The sequence below is a fragment of the Monodelphis domestica genome, chromosome 3, assembly GCF_027887165.1.
Source record: "Monodelphis domestica isolate mMonDom1 chromosome 3, mMonDom1.pri, whole genome shotgun sequence".
NCBI lineage: Eukaryota > Metazoa > Chordata > Mammalia > Didelphimorphia > Didelphidae > Monodelphis > Monodelphis domestica.
Genome location: NC_077229.1, coordinates 171,984,999 through 172,001,154, shown reverse-complemented (window position 1 = coordinate 172,001,154; position 16,156 = coordinate 171,984,999). Strand labels below are relative to the sequence as shown.

The 16,156-nt window shown below is 35.9% G+C and overlaps 1 protein-coding gene across 8 annotated transcripts in view; it reads left to right on the top strand.

Moving 5' to 3' along the window:
• Positions 1-16,156, top strand: part of VPS13B (vacuolar protein sorting 13 homolog B) — a 1,055,144-nt gene that overhangs the window by 125,204 nt on the left and 913,784 nt on the right. For 7 of the 8 annotated variants that reach the window (XM_056820764.1, XM_056820763.1, XM_056820760.1 and 4 more), the window contains one exon: positions 13,984-14,175. In XM_056820764.1, coding sequence (XP_056676742.1) covers positions 13,984-14,175 — 192 coding nt within the window. Of the gene's footprint in view, positions 1-13,983; positions 14,176-15,320; positions 15,563-16,156 lie in introns of those variants that run through there. The other variant, XM_056820767.1, reaches the window with a different exon arrangement.

Here is a 16,156-nt window from a genome sequence, read left to right as displayed (position 1 = left end):
GTTGTTCAGGGCTATTACAACGCCACTAATGGAGAAGTCCATTATGTTCAATTATACCACAGTGTATTAGTCTCTGTGTACAATGTTCTCCTGGCTCTGCTCCTCTCGCTCTGCATCACTTCCTGGAGGTTGTTCCAGTCTCCATGGAACTCCTCCACTTCATTATTCCTTCTAGCACAATAGTATTCCATCACCAACATATACCACAATTTGCTCAGCCATTCCCCAATTGATGGGCATCCCCTCGTTTTCCAGTTTTTGGCCACCACAAAGAGCGCAGCTATGAATATTTTTGTACAAGTCTTTTTGTCCATTATCTCTTTGGGGTACAGACCCAGCAGTGCTATGGCTGGGTCAAAGGGCAGATATTCTTTTGTCGCCCTTTGGGCATAGTTCCAAATTGCCCTCCAGAATGGTTGGATCAGTTCACAACTCCACCAGCAATGAATTAATGTCCCTACTTTGCCACATCCCCTCCAGCATTCATTACTTTCCTTTGCTGTAATGTTAGCCAATCTGCTAGGTGTGAGGTGATACCTCAGAGTTGTTTTGATTTGCATCTCTCTGATTATAAGAGATTTAGAACACTTCTTCATGTGCTTGTTAATAGTTTTGATTTCTTTATCTGAGAACTGCCTATCCATTTCCCTTGCCCATTTTTCAATTGGAGAATGGCTTGATTTTTTGTACAATTGATTTAGCTCATTATAAATATGAGTCATTAAACCTTTGTCAGAGGTTTCTATGAAGATTTTTTCCCAATTTGTTGTTTCCCTTCTGATTTTAGTTACATTGGTATTGTTTGTACAAAAGCTTTTTAGTTTGATGTAGTCAAAATTATTTATTTTACATTTTGTGATTCTTTCTATATCTTGCTTGGTTTTAAAGCCTTTCCCCTCCCAAAGGTCTGACATGTATACTATTCTGTGTTTACCCAATTTACTTATGGTTTCCTTCTTTATGTTTAAGTCACTCACCCATTTTGAATTTATCTTGGTGGAGGGTGTGAGGTGTTGATCTATTCCTAGTCTCTCCCACACTATCTTCCAATTTTCCCAACAGTTTTTATCGAATAGTGGATTTTTGTCCCAAAAGCTGGGATCTTTGGGTTTATCGTATACTGTCTTGCTGAGGTCGCTTTCCCCCAGTCTATTCCACTGATCTTCCTTTCTGTTTCTTAGCCAGTACCAAATTGTTTTGATGACTGCTGCTTTGTAATATAGTTTTAGGTCAGGGACTGCAAGGCCCCCATCATATGTGTTTTTTTTTTTCATTATTTCACTAGATATCCTTGATCTTTTGTTCTTCCAAATGAACTTTGTTATGTTTTTTTCTAAATCAGTGAAGAAGTATTTTGGTAGTTCAATGGGTATGGCACTAAATAGATAAATAAGTTTGGGTAGGATGGTCATTTTTATTATATTGGCTCGTCCTATCCATGAGCAGTTAATATTTTTCCATTTGCTCAAGTCTAGTTTTAGTTGTGTGGCGAGTGTTTTGTAGTTGTGTTCATATAGTTCCTGTGTTTGTCTTGGGAGGTAGATTACTAGGTATTTTATTTTGTCTAAGGTGATTTTGAATGGGATTTCTCTTTCTAGTTCTTGCTGCTGAGCTGTGTTGGAGATATATAGAAAGGCTAATGATTTATGTGGGTTTATTTTGTATCCTGCAACTTTGCTAAAGTTGTTGATTATTTCAATTAGCTTTTTGGTTGAATCTCTAGGATTCTTTAAGTAGACCATCATGTCATCCGCAAAGAGTGATAACTTGGTCTCCTCCTTGCCTATTTTGATGCCTTCAATTCCTTTATCTTCTCTAATTGCTACTGCTAGTGTTTCTAGTACAATGTCAAATAGTAGAGGTGATAATGGGCATCCTTGTTTCACTCCTGATCTTATTGGGAATGCATCTAGTTTATCCCCATTGCAGATGATATTAGCTGTTGGTTTTAGATATATACTGTTTATTATTTTTAGGAATGACCCTTCTATTCCTATGCTTTCTAGTGTTTTTAATAGGAATGGGTGTTGTATTTTATCAAAGGCTTTTTCTGCATCTATTGAGATAATCATGTGGTTCTTGCTAGTTTGCTTGTTGATGTGGTCAATTATGTGGATGGTTTTCCTAATGTTGAACCAGCCCTGCATCCCTGGTATGAATCCTACTTGATTATGGTGAATGATCCTTCTGATCACTTGCTGGAGTCTTTTTGCTAGTATCCTATTTAAGATTTTTGCATCTATATTCATTAGGGAGATTGGCCTATAGTTTTCTTTCTCTGTTTTTGACCTGCCTGGTTTTGGAATCAGTACCATGTTTGTGTCGTAAAAGGAGTTTGGTAGAACTCCCTGTTTGCTTATTATGTCAAATAGTTTGTATAGTATTGGGATTAACTGTTCTCTGAATGTTTGATAGAATTCACAGGTGAATCCATCAGGCCCTGGGGATTTTTTCTTAGGAAGTTCTTTGATGGCTTGTTGGATTTCAATTTCTGATATGGGATTATTTAAGAATTCTATTTCCTCTTCTGTTAGTCTAGGCAGTTTGTATTTTTGTATATATTCATCCATTTCTCCTAAATTGGGGTATTTATTGCCATATAATTGGGCAAAGTAATTTCTAATGATTGCCTTAATTTCCTCTTCATCGGAGGTGCTGTCCCCCTTTTCATCTTTAATGCTGTGAATTTGCTTTTCTTCCTTCCTTTTTTTAATTAGATTGACTAGTACTTTGTCTATTTTGTTTGTTTTTTCAAAGTACCAGCTTCTTGTCTTATTTATTAAATCAATAGTTCTATCACTTTCGATTTTATTAATTTCTCCCTTAATTTTTAGGATTTCTAATTTGGTTTTCTGCTGGGGTTTTTTAATTTGATCGCTTTCGAGTTTTTTCATTTGCATTTCCAATTGATTGATCTCTGCTCTCCCTTGTTTGTTAATATAAGCATTCAGGGATATGAATTTACCTCTGATTACCGCTTTGGCTGCATCCCAAAAGGTTTGAAAGGATGTTTCGCCATTGTCATTTTCCTCGATGAAATTATTAATTGTTTCTATGATTTCTTCTTTAACTAAACGGTTTTGGAGTATCATATTGTTTAATTTCCAATTGGTTTTAGATTTGGTTTTCCATGTACCATTACTAATCATTATTTTTATTGCCTTGTGATCTGAGAAGGCTGCATTCATTATTTCTGCTTTTCTGCATTTGTGTGCTATGTTTCTGTGACCTAATGTATGGTCAATTTTTGTGAATGTGCCATGTGGTGCTGAGAAGAAGGTGTATTCCTTTTTATCCCTATTTATTTTTCTCCATATGTCTATTAATTCTAATTTTTCTAAGATTTCTTTCACTTCTTTTACCTCTTTCTTATTTATTTTTTGATTTGATTTATCTAAATTTGATAATGGTTGGTTTAAGTCTCCCACTAGTATGGTTTTATTGTCTATTTCTTCCTTCAATTCTCCTAGTTTCTCCATTAGAAATTTGGGTGCTATATTATTTGGTGCATACATGTTGATTAATGATATTTCCTCATTGTCTAGAGTCCCTTTTAAGAAAATATAATTACCTTCCCTATCCCTTTTGATCCGGTCTATTTTTGCATTGGCTTCATCAGATATCATGATTACCACTCCTGCCTTCTTTCTATCAGTTGAGGCCCAGAAGGTCTTACTCCATCCTTTAATTCTGACCTTGTGGGTGTCAACCCGCCTCATGTGTGTTGCTTGAAGACAACATACGGTAGGGTTTTGGATTCTAATCCATTCTGCTATTCGTCTACGTTTTATGGGTGAGTTCATCCCATTCACATTCAAAGTTATGATTGTCATTTGTGGACTCCCTGGCATTTTGATAGCCTTCCCTAATTCTGACCTTTTCTTCTTTGGCTCTACCTTTTAGTACAGTGATTTACTTTGAATCAGTCCCCCTTGTCCCCTCCCTTGATGTTTCCCTTTTTAGTCCCTCCCTTTTTCTTCCCTCCCCCTCCCCCCTCTCTTTCCCTCCCTTTTTGTTCTCCCTCTCCCCCTCCGCCCCTTGGTTTTCCCTTCTCCCTACCCTTGTTGGGTAAGATAGAATTCAAGATCCCAATGGATCTGGATGTTTTTCCCTCTCAGAGTTGATTTCCCTGAGATTGAGGTTTAAGTAAAAAAAAAAAAACCCTCTTCCTCTCCTTCTTATAGGAGTTTTCTTCCCCTCCCCTTCCCATGTGAATCTTTGTGTGAGAACGATTATTCTATTTGGTCTTTCTTTACCCCCTATTTATACATTACATTTTCCCCACATATTAGTATACATAGATTGATATAAATGTAGTCCTTATAGAAGAGAGTTTGAGTAAGAGAAGAAGATAACATTTTTCCCCTTTCCTTAATATTTACCTTTTCAGGTATTCCTTGCTCTTTGATTTTCGGTATCAAACTTTCCACAGAGCTCTGGTCTTTTCTTTGCAAAAAGTTGGAAGTCTTCTATTTTGTTGAATGCCCATACTTTCCCTTGGAAGTATATAGTCAGTTTTGCTGGGTAGCTGATTTTTGGTTGGAGACCCAGCTCTCTTGCCTTTCTGAAGATCATGTTCCATGCCTTACGATCATTCAGAGTAGAACTTGCAAGGTCTTGTGTGACCCTGATTGGCATTCCTTTATATCTAAATTGTCTTTTTCTGGCTTCCTGTAGGATTTTTTCTTTTGTTTGATAGCTTTGGAATTTGGCAATTACATTCCTGGGAGTTGTCTTTTGGGGGTTTAGGGTAGAAGGTGTTCTGTGAGCTCTGTCAGTGGCTGTATTGCCCCCTTGTTCTAGAATCTCTGGGCAATTTTCTTTGATTATATCTTGTATCACCATGTCCAGTTTGGTGTTTATTTCTGGCTTTTCTGGGAGTCCAATTATTCTTAAATTATCTCTTCTCCCTCTATTTTCCAGATCTGTCATCTTGTCGGTGAGATATTTTATGTTCTCTTCTAATTTCTTGGTATTTTGGCTTTGCTTTATTAGTTCTTGCTCTTTTACACGATCGTTGTCTTCCAGCTGCCTGATTCTGGCCTTTAAAGCCTGGTTTTCCTCTTCAGTTTCATCATACCGGTTTTGTAGATGCGTGAATTTCTTTTGCATTATTTCCAACTTTTCCTCCCAGAAGGCTTCCATCTTTTTGGTCATTTCTGATTCAAATTCTTCATAGGTTTGTGGAGAGTTTCCATTTCCTTTGGAAGGTTTTGGAGCATTTTCTTGTATATCATCTTCTATCTGCTCTGTATTTTGTATTTTGGCTCCATAGAATGTGTCCAAAGTCGCCCCTTTCTTCTTATTTTTCTTGGTATTTTGGGGCTTCTGTGCTTCTGTGGAGTTTGCCATCTCTGAATGGGGAGGATTAGCTTTTCTTATCTCTGTCTGGTGTTCAGAGGCTTTAGTCCTGGGCAGATTGTCGATTCTATGAGCTTTCCCTGGGTTAAACTGAATATGCCTCAATGGAACTGGAATGGAAGGGTCCGACCACGAGGCCACACTCTCCCCTGGCTCTCTGGGTCGGGTTGCTTTCCGGAAGTTGCCTTCAGAATAGCTGGCCGTGAGGCTGTTTTGTCGGCCTGAGGGGGGATGGGCTGCGGCTTCCTGGAGCTCTGAGGGCAGGGACTTTCACTGAGACTTGGATAGCAGGATCCAGTCCGTGAGGCTGTCTTGCTCGCCCTGAGGGTTGCTGTTGTTTCGACCTTGCTCTCTGCTGGGGGAGCTCCGAGGGCAGTGACTTTCACTGGGACTCGGATAGAAGGCCCTGAGGGTTGTTGTTGTTTCAAACGACCCTGCTCTCTGAGCGGGGCGGGGCTGCGGCTTCCTGGAGCCTTGGACTCTGCGCTCCTACCCCTTAGGTCCGAGTGATCTCGGGTTCTGGCTTTTGAGGGGGGCCGTACCTTTTGATCCGGGTCCAGGTCCAGGAGGAGGGTTCCCAGGGTCTGTGCTGTTGATCGTTTTGAATTTCGGCACCTTAGGAGCTTATAGTTTGAGATCGGTCGGGAAGGGTTTTCCGGAGATCTGAACTTTAGCTTTCTCTAAGCCACCATCTTAACCGGAAGTCCAGACTTGATTTTTTGTCCCCACTGGAAAGCAAAAATATTCTGGGAGTCAGGGTGCAATGGTATTATAAAATATGCATTGCTCAAGTCCAACACTGTGTATCATCGGGCATCTGTAGTTATCTGTGTGATTATCTTGTTTGGTGAAGGTGTCACCGTGTATGTCTTTTTTATAAAGTTGATCACTGCCCTAAGATCCATCACAAATCTCCAAGATTGTTTTCCATCTTCATTAAGTTTATTCTTCTTAATAGCCAGAATTGGACTATTAAATTCAGACACTGTAGGTCTTAAATGTCCTGTTCCAAAAAGCTGTTTATGATTGGTGTTATACCTTCTTTGGCTTCTCTGCTTAATTTGTACTGGAGTATCTTAGGAGGAACACCTTCCCTGACTTCAATTTTTACTGGTGTAACTGATTTTATTCTACCCACATCATTATGATGTTTAGCAAAAACCCCTTGTGGAATATTTTTTGGTATTTCATACTAGATGTTAAAATTTGGATTTTCTCAGGTTCTTCTTCCAGTTGCTGCAGATATAACAATGGGTAATGTTTTAAAGAGTGTTTGGGCAAATGTAAGTATATCTTCCCAGAATGTTCACATTGCAAGGTTGCTCTGATCTTCCATAAAAAATCTTGTCCTAAAAGGTTATCTGGACATGAAGGGATCAATAGGAATCTATGATCAATGGTGAGAGGACCCAATTTAACCATTGTGCTTTTGAACTCTGGAACCTGTTGTATCTGTCCCATAGCTCCAGTTACAGAAACCATACCCCCTATGTTGGTATACCCAGGACATGTCTTTAGGACTGCTTTTGAAGTACCAGTATCCACTAGAGCTTTGTATTTTTTCTTTCCCATTTTAATCCATACATATGGTCCTGGCTTTTGTATAGCTATTGAATTAATTGTTAGTGATTCACTTTGCACTGTAGCTATCTTCTGCCATTTGTATGGTTGAACTAGTTAAATCTTGGCTTAAATAATTTCCCAAGTGATATTCATCTAAGTTTGATTGTATTATGTTTTCTACTTCACTGGCATATGAATTTAAACCATATCTATCTTTAATCTCCTATAGTTTTACTTGGCCAGACCTCCCCTGTCCATTTAGAATGTTGGTTTCATGAATATCATTTGAACCCTCAGCTATCCTAACAGCTGTTAAATCCTTCATTCTATTCATATTTTCAAATTTAACTGCTATTTCAATTCCATTACATTGAATATCATTAGCATTTTCAATTGTAATTTCAGCTCTATTCTCATTTAAATTTGTAATTTCCCAATTATTTACTGTAGGATGAAAAATTTTAGCTTCTGGGTTCAAGCTAGATATTTTTACTAAGGAAGTCTGTACCATATAGCTTTTTGAAGTTTTATGTGACAAGGAAATCACTTTAAAAGACTGATATATATTAATTTAAGGTTGCCAAGGAATTCAGCTATGTAATTCCTAAATGAAAACTCAAGTCAGCAGTCAACCTTTTATGGAGTTTAATTACAAACAGGAGGAAGAAAGGTATGAGAGAGAGAGAGAGAGAGAAAGAGAGAGAGAGAGAGAGAGAGAGAGAGAGAGAGATTGAGAGAGAGAGAGAGAGAGAGAGAGAGAGATTGAGAGAGAGAGAGAGAGAGAGAGAGAGAGAGAGAGAGAGAGAGAGAGAGAGAGAGAGAGAGAGAGAGAGAGGAGAGAAGGGAATAGGGCTTAAATACCCCCTCTGTTTAGGCTAGAAAAGAGATTAGTCCCTATCACTCACGTGACCAAAAATGGAGAAACAGTCTCAGGGGCCTCCACCTACAGCCTCCTTCAGAGCAAGCCTTCTCAGAGCACAACGTCTCAGAGCAAAACCTCTCGAACCACCCAGTCCTCAGACCCCGCTATCTTTAAGGACCCCATCCAAGTTCCCTCCCCTCAGTTCTCACATCTACCAATCACTGTCCATGTCTTCCCTGTGCCAATGGTGGCTCTAGCTTAACCCAGGACCACCCAGAGGTCTGTGGCTTTGCACATGTCTGTTGAAGGTCATATTCTCAAATAATTAAATCTTGATCCTTTGCTTCAGCCCTTCCTAAATCCTTTTACTCTGAGTAGGGTGGAGATTGTATTTTCCAAGACCTGGTTCTGTCATTCCAAGTATCTCTATTGTATTAATTCTAAAATCAATCATGACTCAAAGAAATTCCTGTTCTATGCTTAAGCATAGGTCAAAGCCCTTTCCATTGTTTAGCAAAAGGTTTCTGTCCTAAAGTAGTCTTAGGTAGGGAGGAGAAGGATCCTCCCGTGCCAAGGGGGTTCACATTCTAATAGAGATCTTACTATCAGTAGGAAATTTTTTCCAAGTATGAAATTTTCCAATGGTGAAATTTCCAACCTTCAGAAGTCTTAAGAAATTTTAAGGTTTACATTTAACAAGTTCATGTAGGGTTTTCTGTTTGTGAGTTTTTGTAAGTTTTGTATAGCTCCAGTAACATTGTAATAGTAATCTTTTCCTGTGATTTCCCAGTCATTTTGCTGCAGGGAATTGAAATTTTATTTCAATGTCTGTTTCAACAGCTCCTGATTAGGTTTATGTGAGGAGTTATGACTTATTTTTGTCCAGAATTCAATCTCTGTGCCCAATCTGCACTGAAAAAAGTTTTCTAAATGTTTTTATTTGTTTTCTGCTTCTTTCATGACTGGTTACTATGTTCCTTCTGTCTGAGTCTCATATTTCCTCTTGTTTCTGTGCAATGAGATTTTTAATCTCTTCATCGAACTCATGTACTTGTCTCTGGTTTTCACTTAATATTTTGTTTGATTTATCATCATCATTTCTCATAGACTTAATACATTTAGTCTTCTGCTTCACCCTTGTATTTACTCTTTTCTGCTTTTGCTTTTGTTTTGCTGTAGTATATCTCTCACTGCTTGCTACATCATGCAATATACTTTTCCTATCTCCATGTATCAAACTAAATAACTTAAGATCTTGGCTTTATAATTCCTTTCTCCCATGAGCTAATAATACATCTGAATATCTGGGTTTATAGCTGAACGCATTTCTTCAATGTTTGAAACTTCTTGAGTTGTTCTTAGCCTACAATTTTGTAGCACGTGTCTCTCTTGTTTGTAATATAGTTTTTCTTGTGTGCTTTTATTTGCTTCATATTTCTTTTTTTAAACAGCAATCCTTTATGAGATGTCCAACCTTGTGGCATAAGAAACATTTTCTAGTTTCTCCTTGTCCCCTCCTCTGTTGGTATGAGGGTTTTGAGTACGTCTTGATTGTGTTCCAATTTTTAATTTCCTGAATCTCTTTTTGCTTTAAAATTTCCTCTGTGTCTTACTGACTTTGAATGTTATCAGGCATTATGCTAAAGGGATACAAATAAGGAAAAAAAGATAGTTATTGCTATCAATAATCTAATAGAGAAAGACTATTCATGAAAGCAAGGTGAATAGGTAGTGCTGAAGAAGGTACCGAGTTTTGTGGGCTTGGTGAGACTAGTCCAAGGAGCATGGCCCATAGGAAATGAAGTGCTTATTGACCTTAGAACCCTGTTTAAATTTTGAGAAGAGTTCTTTGTTTCACTTTCACTAAAGATACTAATAAGGTATGAGTACCAAAGACAAAGCAGTGTCATTGGAGGATGAGTTTCCTGTGGATGAGATTTTCTAGGGATAAGATCATCATGGAGGACAGTATGATTGTGATATTTCTACAAAGATTTTGTCAAATTAATACTAATGTGAAATTGAATTATGAACTGGTAATTGTTGGTACCTTCTTGCTTGCGTTTTGGGTATAGCCATATGTTTTAGATAACATTTTTTTTAAACCCTTACCTTCTGTCTTGGAGTCAATACTGTGTATTGGCTCCAAGGCAGAAGTGTGGTAAGGGCTAGGCAATGAGGGTCAAGTGACTTGCCCCGGGTCACATAGCTGGGAAGTATCTGAGGCCAGATTTGAACCTAGGACCTCCCATCTCTAGGCCTGGCTCTCAATCCACTGAGCTACCCAGTTGCCCCCTTAGATATCATTTTTAATTATCCTAGAATCTTTATTTTTGAGATACCTGAAATCTGATCCATTAATGTGTTTAAAATTGAAATCCATAGTGTAGATTTCTTCAATATGTTCAAGCCCAGCTGCTATTTTTATTTCTTCTTATAGCTGGTCATGAATTATGTAGTTCAGTTTAGTTTCAATGACTCCAGTGTAATTGTTGGTCTGAGTACATCATTGTAGAAATGCTAACCAAGCTGTTTCATTTTTTCTGTTAATTTTTCTCTTTTGGTTTAATCTGAAAGTATGGATTAATCTGCTTTTACTGAGTTTCATACCAACATTCTTGAAAACTGCTTTTCAGTATTTTAAAATGTGATATTGCAGATAATCTTCCATAGTCCTCCTTTATGGTATATAAATGAACTTGTATTCTAACTGGTGTTACTTTTGACTTGCCCGGTCCCCCTTTTTCATGAATATTTGTTGGCTGAGACATTTTCTGTTCTTGGGGGAAAAAAAGACCAAACTGTTTTTGATGAGTTTTACATTGGTTATGTGTCTTTGATTATATTCATTGGCAATAACTTGTTTAGTTCAAGTTAGATCTGTTATAATTTCATACCATATATTTTCCCCATATTTATCTGTTCTTCCAAGTTGTTATTGAGCATTAGCTTTCTAAATTGGCATTGATTGGGACCTTTTCTTTAGCAGGGTTCTTTAACTATTCACAGTCAATTAAGAAATGCTTTGTATATTGATAACTAATTATTTTTGTTGTGATGTAGTCAGTTTTATTTTATGATGTTTAGTATTTGAGTGATCTGATATCTTATAATTATACATATTTATGGTTTTGAAACCTTTTAGTAATTTGCATGTCTTTGGCCTTTTTAGTACCAAACTAGTTCTAGTATGCTTACTTTTGCATTGAATTGACCAAATATCAAGACAGGGTGGTTATTTGGATGATCTTGTGACATTCTTTGTAAAATTTCAGTTATCTTCAGTAGTTACCAAATATGTAAAACTATGCAATAAATAGATAATAATTAATATATAATTGTGACAGGAGAAAGGATAAATGGAAAATATATTTTGATTACATTAAAAAGCATATGGTTAATTAAAGTAAATCAGTGTTATAACTATTGTTCATGTAGGTCTTTTCATGTTTTAAAAAAAATTAACCTGTTTGTCATTTCTTATGGCAGAGTAATATTCCATCACAATTATATGCCACAATTTTTATTCCCCAATTGATGGGTATCCCTTCAATTTCCAGTTCTTTGCCACCACGAAGAGAACTACTATAAATATTTTAGAATATACAGATTCCTTTCCTTTTTCTCTGATCACCTTAGGAAATAAACCAAGTAGTGGTATTTGAGTCAAAAACATGTACACAGTTCTTTAATTTTGGGTTTTATTCCAGATTGCTCTCCAAAATGGTTAGATCTATTCATAGTTCCACCAACAGTGTTTTAGTGTCTCCATTTTTGCATATCCCTTCCAACAATTGTCATTTTGCTCTTCTATTATTTTAGCCAGTCTGATAGGTATGAGATATCTCAGAGTTGTCTTGATTTGCATTTCTCTAATCAATAATTATTTAGAGAATTTTTTCTCATACTTACAGATTTGGATTATATTTATATTATAGATATGAGTTTGATTTCTTCATTCCCAAAGTATTCATATGTTTTGACCATTTGTAAATTGGAGAATGGTTCATATTCTTATGTATGACACATTTATATCTTTTATTTATTTATTTCTTAAAACTTTTACCATAGTGTCTTAAAATCCATGCTAAATGTTGGTTCCAAGGCAGACGAACAGAAAGGGCTTAAGTAGCTTGCCCAAGTTCTTATATCTAAAGCATCTGTGGTTAGATTTGAACCCAGGACTTATAGTCTGCAGGTCTGGCTCTCTATCCACTGAGCCTCATAGCTTCCCCTTTTTATATTTTAGATATGAGACCACTGTCAGAGAAACAATCTATAAATTTTTCCCAACTTACTGCTTTCCCTTCCCTCCCCTCCCCTCCCCTCCCCTCCCCTCCCCTCCCCACCCCACCCCAAATTCTGGGCAGTTCTCTTGTGTTTGGTGCTTTATGATGTTCAATTTTTTTTTCTCTTAGCATGTTCTTTTGGAATATTTATGATCCTAAAGTTGTTTCTGTGAATCCTGACTTTGAGAGTAGTATGTTTTGCTTAAGTAGTGAACTTTTTTTCTTTTAATTTTTTTGCTTCTTTTAGATTGTTCTTCACTTTTGCATTCCCATGCTATTCTCTCTTTTTTTGGGGGGGGGATGGGGTTGGAACTTGCCATCTTAGATTCCCTTATTTGTATGTCCCTTATTTTTGCTCTGCTGGCTATAAATTCTGCTCTCTTAATTCTCACTTCTCTTTTAAACCACTCAGGTATAGCATCTTGTAGTTCACATGTACTCTTCAAATTCCTTTGACTCGAAGTATTGGAACATTTTCCTTTGTTTTGCAGTATTTATTCATAGATGCCCTAACTTTTTTTTTTAATTAGATCTGGAGGTCATATCTCCTACTCTTAATGTTTTCCTTGTTGATTTATCTACTTCTCTTTATGGTCTTAGAGTTTTCTTCCTGAGATTTTTGGTAATTTTAATCTTTCTTTTTTTCTTCACCTTTTGCTCCAGAATCTCCTAAGAAACTTGAATCTAATTTTTTGCTGAAATTTGGGTAGAATATAGAATTTATCTGATCTACCAGTCAAATATGTCTTTCAAAAAGGGAAGTGAATTCAATCTGAACCAATGCTGACTATTACTGATCATGGCTTTATTTTTAAAAATTTCTTGTTTACAAATGATCTCTTATTATCTCAGTAAGATCTTACCAGCCTTGATAATTCAATTAATGGCTATTTTTGCTTCTGATTGGAGGATGAGACCTTGAACTTTAAACTTCCCTTTAAAGGGAGAGTTCAGGTTAGACATCTCTTCCTTTGACTTCTTTTCCATATTTGTGCATCTGTTACCTTCTGGTCTTTCTCATCCTATCCCTCTCCTCCTTTTCAGCTTTTTGTGTTTGTCTTTCCCCATTAAATTATAAATTTTATCTGTATCTTTAGTGCCTAGCACCATTCCTAGCATATAATTGGTGCTTAATTGATATTTACTTAATATTGATGATCTAGTTAATAATACTATATAGAATTTAAGGGCTAGGCAGTGGGGATTAAATTACTTGCCAACGGTCACACAGCTAGGGAGTGTCTGAGGCAGATTTGAACCCAGGACCTCTCATCTCTGGGCCTGGCTCTTAATCCACCGAGCTACCCAGTTGCCCCCACTATATAGTTTTGCAAAGAATTGAAGTCAGTCACTGGCTTATGGTTTGAAGATACCATCTTCCTATTTTTATTTTAGTGGGTGTTCCGGTTAGATGTATTAAATATGTCTAATTGCTTTTATTGTTATTGAATATATGAAAATGAGGATAAAGTTTTACTTCATTTCTTTGGTTTGAAATTGTATAATTGTATTTCTGTATATGTCTTGATGTACAGATGGAGAACTTGAATTTACTACAGTTAATAGTTCTAAAATAATACTGGGAAATTTAATGTGAAGAAGCTTCATTTCCACATCCTTATTTCTGTAGTTAATAAAGAAGATCTTTAGTTTTTAGAGATGTTAATTTTGTGCCATTCATAATAGTGAACTTACTTGATAAGAATACAGATTGAAATATGACATTAAATTTGTCAGATAAGGAGATAAGGAACTTATTTCGAAAATAGTACTTTAATTCCTTTGATTCCAAATGATGTTTTAATAAACCTTTGATAATGAGAACTAAGAATATTTTGAAAGTTTGTACCTAATAATATGAATTAATATTAATGTTAATTATGAAATATATATATTTGTATTAACTAGCATCTAGAAATCAACAAGACCTTCCTTCATCAAAAAGTGAAGATTTGGGGAATGTTCAGGAGATGTCCACCAAAAGTCTTGTTGTAGGCCCTCTTGATCTTCGCTTGGATAGCAGTGCAATACACAGGATTTTAAAAATGATTGTTTGTGCCTTGGAACATGAATATGAACCTTATAGTAAGATAAAACCAGGTAAGTTGTTGACTTAATGTTCATTACTAGCTAGTTAAATTAGAATTGCATTTATTTTCCCTCATTTTTTATTACTGTACTTTTCCCCAGATATTTCATTCATATGTTATGAATTTTAAAATGTGGGATGATCTTTATTCCTAGGAGTATTATTTGCTTTTAGTTTGAAGAGGTGGGGAAAATGTTTAAATTGAGACAATTAAATAAATAAAATTGAGACAATTAAATAAAACAATGTGGAAAATTGCATGTTGTCCAATCCTGAAAAAAATAGCCATATTATTTAAGTCATAAAGTGAAAACTCTCCTCATTACTTCATAGTTCCCCTGTGTCCATGACAATTTTCTGCAAGATTCTTAGAGCTATGAATTTATAATGTAGAGAACTACTATGTTTTAAGAAGTTTGATATTTTATTCTAATAGACTTTATCTGATGCAAAGATAATTAATCTTTGATATATTCCTAATAAGAGATAAGGCAAAACAGCAATTTAATACTTTGAGCTTATAAATCCTATGGTCTTGTTAAAGTGATTATTTACATTAGCCTACTAAGTATAAAATTGTGGATTATTGGTCAATTTGAGTATAATGTAGATAGGATAAACCTAATATTTATTCTTGCATGGTGATACATTAATTCTGTTGTGAGTATATATGCATAGCATCACTCCAAACAATAAAATACGTTTTTTCTCTTTAGCAATTTCAATTTTCACCTCCACACATGCCTATTACATCTCTACCATTCTTAAAATGCTTCTCATCTCTACCTCTTGGAACCTCTAGCTTCCTTCAAGTTTTACCTAAAGCGCCACTTCCTCTGTTGCCTATTTTGATTCCTCTCATTGTTTGTGTAGCCTTTATTTATTTAATTTAATTTATTTATTTGTACATATACTTCAGTGTTATTATAGTTTGTCTCCAGGTCAGTGGTCTCCAAAGTTTGACACACTGATCTCAAACTAAGAGGTTTTATTCAGTTCGGAGGTAGGAAGATAGGTCACATCTCACATTTCCCATAATGGTCAGTCAAGAGACTTATCTTCTGCACAACCATATCTACCATATTCTCCAATAATTTCCTACTCTGATTCTTTCTTCTACCACAGAAACTTCCATTTCCCCCTTCTGATCTGGATGTTGGCTCAGTTGTAAGCTAACTGCTCCTTTGGCACTGACCATAGTTGCTGCATACGTGTCATTTGCAAAATGTTCAAAAGATGAGAATAAATTATAGGTGCCCATATGAAAAGATTGTCAAATAACTATAAGGACAGCAATATGAATTAAAACAACACTCAGATAATTTTAACAGATGAAAGAAGATCAGAGTTCCTAGTATTGGAAGATCTATATTGGAAGGACATACTTATTTACTCTTGGTGAGCAATGAATTAGTTCTATCATTATGGAAAAGAATTAGAGTTGTTCTTAAATATTATTATTTTTAAAAATCCTTACCTTCTGTCTTGGAATCAATACTGAATGTTGGTTTCAAGGCAGAAGAATGGTAAGGACTAGGCAATGGGGGTCAAGTCACACAGCTGGGAAGTGTCTGAGGCCAGATTTGAACCTAGGACCTCCTATTTCTAGGCCTGACTCTCAATCCACTGAGCCACCCAGCTGCCTCCTGTTCTTAAACATTCTTAATGATAACTAAAAATTCTATAACTTTTGACCCAAAGTTCCCAATCCTAGTCAAAGAACTCCTAATTAACTGATTGACAAGCATTCATTAATCATCTTCTTTGTGTCATCACATTAATCATCTTCTTTGTGTCTTAGAAATATAAAGAAAAAAGTTCCTTGGAGTTTATATTCTAGCAATATACTAACATATATTCTATTATATTATATTCTAATATATTCTGTTATAGTCTAACAATATACATGTAAATATATATGTATAAAACATACATATATCTGTAACATAACTTTTGGAGGGAGACATAAATAATTGAGGGGAACCACAAAAT